The sequence below is a fragment of the Coregonus clupeaformis genome, unplaced genomic scaffold, assembly GCF_020615455.1.
Source record: "Coregonus clupeaformis isolate EN_2021a unplaced genomic scaffold, ASM2061545v1 scaf0720, whole genome shotgun sequence".
Taxonomy (NCBI): Eukaryota; Metazoa; Chordata; class Actinopteri; order Salmoniformes; family Salmonidae; genus Coregonus; species Coregonus clupeaformis.
In genome coordinates, this window is record NW_025534175.1 from 226408 (window position 1) to 231303 (window position 4896).

Sequence of the window (4896 nt, forward strand, 5' to 3'; positions counted from 1 at the left end):
TTAATTTCATTTGCAAGGGTCCCGTTCACAGCACAGCACACACTCGCTCTAACACTCTAACACGTAGCCTGGGTCGTTTTCACCCCAGCCAGGACACGAGAGGACAACGCTAGGGGTCATACAGCCACTCGCTCTAACACATAGGCACTGACACGTAGCCTGGGTCTTTTTATTTTTATTTTTTTTTATTTTTGTTTGACCCGGACAGGACAGCGGGAGGAGATATACAGCCACACGCTCTAACACATAGGCACTGACACGTAGGCTGGGTCGTTTTGACCTCGGACAAGAAAGGACAGGACAGGACAGGACAGGACAGGACAGGACAGGACAGGACAGCGGCACGGGATATACAGCCACTCCCTCTAACACATAGGCACTGACACGTAGCCTGGGTCTGTCTGACCCCGGACAAGACAGGGCAACGCTAGGGGTTACACAGCCACTCACTCTAACACGTAGCCTGGGTCTTTTTGACCCGGACAAGACAACGGGAGGGTTATCAAAGACCTATCATTTTACAGCGGTACGATGCCGACATCTAGTGGTCATACAACATACAGGGTGAACGAAAACACATGCAAACACAACGCATAACCGCCAGAGGGGCTTCACCGGCTTGTGGACTGTGCTTTTCTAATAACTAATAGCTTTTCTAACACGCTGTCCTTGGACAGTTGAATGGAACCTAGATTAGGCTTCACTGAGCCTTGCAATGATCATGAGCACATTTACCTAGGTGTGCTTGTGTGTGTGTGTGTGCATTCTCATTGTCTCCCCCTAGCGTTCCTATAGTGTCATTATCTATTCAGGCATAGGCAATAGCGGCTGCAACGATGCTTTTCTAATAACTTCACTCTAACACGCTGTCCTTGGACAGTTGAATGGAACCTAGATTAGGCTTCACTGAGCCTTGCAATGATCATGAGCACATTTACCTAGGTGTGCTTGTGTGTGCATTCTCATCGTCTCCCCCTAGCGTTCCTATAGTGTCCTTACCTATTCAGGCATAGGCAATAGCGGCTGCAATGATCTGATACAAGTGTAATGAATATGCTAGTTCGGATATGATAGCAATAACGGAGAGACAGATCTAAAGGATAAATAAACATAAACAATGAAATGAGAGACACAGATGTGTTCAATGACATGTTTAGTTGTTTACGTTTATTCGGTGTCATTGACATACAACATGTTGTACGGGGAACTGGGGTTGGTATTAGTGATCGGCCTCAGCTGGTGCTCCGTCATGGCTGAGGGATTCCACATTGACACGGTCCAGGGTTTCCTTCTCGTGATCTGTCAGGGTCCTGTTCTTCAACAGGAGACAGTTGTACCACGAGGCCATTGCGGTAGTCGATTCGGTGGGTGATCCTGGTGTAGATTACTGGTGGCGATGTAGGAGTGTATAGGGAGGCCTGCTTGGGTTATCCGAGGTGGGTTTGATGAGAGCGCAGAGCGAGTTGATGTCACAGTGATCGACTGGGCAGAGTTTGCTGTGCCCAGATAAGGTTTCCCAAGAGGAGCGCTCAGTGACAATCGCTCTCGAGCCTAACCCGTATATAGTTCCTCATGCGGTCCCGGTGATTTTCGTCTAGACATCTACATATTGACGGCTCTACCTGAAGTAACCTCATTTGGAACTGTTTGGCATGAACTGCAACCCGCGTCCAATATGATGAGCGTGCCTCCCTGGAGTCTTCCGACATGGACACGAACTGTACCTGGGCTATGGGGTTGCTGAACTGTACCCTGCGATGTTGGTCTTGTTGCTTCTTGTTGTTCTTCTCATTCACGGTTGTCTCCACTTCATCCTCGCCCGGTACCTGGGCTATGGGCTTGCTGAAATGTACACTGCGGTGTTGGTCTTGTTGCTTCTTGTTGTTCTTCTCATTCACGGTTGTCTCCACTTCATCCTCGCCCGGTACCTGGGCTATGGGCTTGCTGAAATGTACACTGCGGTGTTGGTCTTGTTGCTTCTTGTTGTTCTTCTCATTCACGGTTGTCTCCACTTCATCCTCGCCCGGTACCTGGGCTATGGGCTTGCTGAACTGTACACTGCGGTGTTGGTCTTGTTGCTTCTTGTTGTTCTTCTCATTCACGGTTGTCTCCACGTGATCCTCGCCCGGTCCGGGTAACGTCTGCGTCTGCGTCTGCTTCCGCCTCTGCGTCTGCGTCTGCTTCCGCCTCTGCGTCTGCGTCTGCGTCGTGGGACGAGTTTCGTGATTTGAGCACTCGTTTAGCACGTCACACAGGGCATTGCATTGGGATGTCATGGAGGATTGGGCTGTCTCAGTAGAGAGGTTGTGATCGTTGTGCCCCAAGTACCGTTTCTTGGTAATCGGTCTGGGTTTAGGTCTGTGTGTATCGATATTCGCCTCGTGAGACATCATGTATGCTGTTCGAAACCTAATGACTCGGTTCTATGATTATTATACTGTAGCGTCTATGGGATCCGTGTGTGTGTGTGTGTGTATATGGGTAATGTAGTGTGGTGTGAGATGTATTAATGTGTGCCATTCGCATGTAAATATATATGTCCGTACACACTGCACGCATAGCCCTATAGTGAAGGTCTTTACACAGTCTACCACTATTCTATCTGCCACGCTTGTCCGGTTGGAATAAAGAAGTGGCGTGAGTCGGTAATATGTACCCAGCTCATGTACGCTTTCATATCATCCCTACCTACACCTGTGAATGTTGTCTATGTTCCTATGCATAGTATTGTTATGTTGAAGTGATGAACCTGTGTCAATAAAGGATACACCAGAGGCTAAGACGATTTGTTCCTTGTCATTTATTCACTGTCATTTACTCACATTTACACCACAAAAATCACATATATATTTCAGGTTGAAATGCACACGGGAGGGTAGTCCACTAGTGGGACACGTAATGTTCATCGCCAACAACCAAGTAACAAAGGCACAATAGGGACAACATTTGTTAAGCTACACAACTGATTTTACATTGTAAGGAGACCTAGGGTCTATCCATGAGGGACAGTGTCAAGATTGTTATGCATTCCTTCTGAAGCTCCGGGTCTTGTAGACAGCTTTGTGTTTCGGGCGATGCAGATCTTGACACCGGGGACTGGGGCTGTAAACACAACGCACAACACCGTGCACAACGCTCAACATACTCTGGGTTCTATGAAAATATCACTACTATAGCCATACCAAACGGTCTGGGTAAGGTCTAGCGCTACCAATCCCCTCGGTTCTCAGCTCAGACAGAGGTGGAGATTACAGAGACGATGGATGGAGGTCCTTACATGAAGCTGGACTGCGAATTGTAAGGGTTGACGGTTCTGCTGCTCATGTAGTCTCGAGCTGAGGAGGGTATGGAACTGGGGTTGGTATTAGTGATCGGCCTCAGCTGGTGCTAGATCCAGGGTCCAGGAAATCTTGTGGTGTTGGTTGTTTCCAACGATGACTGTTGCCCCTGTCATCTTATTTACTTTGAGTCTTGTGAAGGTTGGACTAGGAGTTGCTGCGGTGCTGCAAATTGCACGTGTCTCACGGGGTAGTCAGACAAGCTTTTCACTGACGGGTCGACGTAGCTCGCAAGCATGGCTAACAGAGAGTCGAGATGGTGGTAGTGTGTCAACTCTAGGTACATGGGTCTTGTGAAGGGACTGTCCTTGGGTCCTATCATTGCATTGACTCCATCACTGCTGAGGGATTTCACATTGACACGGTCCAGGGTTTCCTTCTCGTGATCTGTCAGGGTCCTGTTCTTCAACAGGAGACAGTTGTACCACGAGGCCATTGCGTTAGTCGATTCGGTGGGTGATCCTGGTGTAGATTACTGGTGGCGATGTAGGAGTGTATAGGAAGGCCTGCTTGGGTTATCAGAGGTGGGTTTGATGAGAGCGCAGAGCGAGTTGTTGTCACAGTGATCAACTGGGCAGAGTTTGCTGTGCCCAGATAAGGTTTCCCCAGAGGAGCGCTCAGTGACAATCGCTCTCGAGCCTAACCCGTATATAGTTCCTCATGCGGTCCCGGTGATTTTCGTCTAGACATCTAGATATTGACGGCTCTAACTCACGTATCCTCCTTTGGAGCAGTTTGGTATTGACTGCAACCCGCCACCAATATGATGAGCGTGCCTCCCTGGAGTCTTCCGACATGGACACGAACTGTACCTGGGCTATGGGCTTGCTGAAATGTACACTGCGGTGTTGGTCTTGTTGCTTCTTGTTGTTCTTCTCATTCACGGTTGTCTCCACTTCATCCTCGCCCGGTACCTGGGCTATGGGCTTGCTGAAATGTACACTGCGGTGTTGGTCTTGTTGCTTCTTGTTGTTCTTCTCATTCACGGTTGTCTCCACTTCATCCTCGCCCGGTACCTGGTAACGTCCGCTTCGGCGTCTGCGTCGTGGAGGACTTTCGTGATTTGAGCACTCATTTTGCACGTCACACAGGGCATTGCATTGGGATGTCATGGAGGATTGGGCTGTCTCGGTAGAGAGGTTGTGATCGTTGTGCCCCAAGCACCGTTTCTTGGTAATCGGTCTGGGTTTAGGTCTGTGTGTATCGATATTGGCCTCGTGAGACATCATGTATGCTGTTCGAAACCTAATGACTCGGTTCTATGATTATTATACTGTAGCGTCTATGGGATCCGTGTGTGTGTGTGTGTGTGTGTGTGTGTGTGTGTGTGTGTGTGTGTGTGTGTGTGTGTGTGTGTGTGTGTGTGTGTGTGTGTGTGTGTGTGTGTGTGTGTGTGTGTGTGTGTGTGTGTGTGTGTGTATATGGTTAATGTAGGGTGGTGTGAGATGTATTAATGTGTGCCATTCGCATGTAAATATATATGTCCGTACACACTGCACGCATAGCCCTATAGTGAAGGTCTTTACACAGTCTACCACTATCCTATCTGCCACGCTTG

The 4896-nt window shown here is 48.8% G+C and overlaps 1 protein-coding gene across 2 annotated transcripts; it reads right to left on the reverse strand.

Annotated features, from left to right (window-relative positions):
- Nucleotides 1-594: 594 nt before the first annotated feature.
- Nucleotides 595-4644, reverse strand: LOC121560566. 2 transcript variants are annotated; one of them, XM_045216479.1, is made up of 3 exons: nt 4151-4644; nt 1827-2030; nt 595-1724 (listed from the first exon to the last, which is right to left on the reverse strand). In XM_045216479.1, exons 1-3 carry the CDS (start codon nt 4565-4567, stop codon nt 1530-1532), a joined length of 816 nt encoding a protein of 271 aa, XP_045072414.1. In that variant the 5' UTR covers nt 4568-4644; the 3' UTR covers nt 595-1529. The 2 variants fall into 2 exon arrangements, with proteins under 2 accessions (XP_045072414.1, XP_041729445.2); XM_041873511.2 differs by having other exon boundaries at nt 595-2030.
- Between the last annotated feature and the right edge of the window lie 252 nt (nt 4645-4896).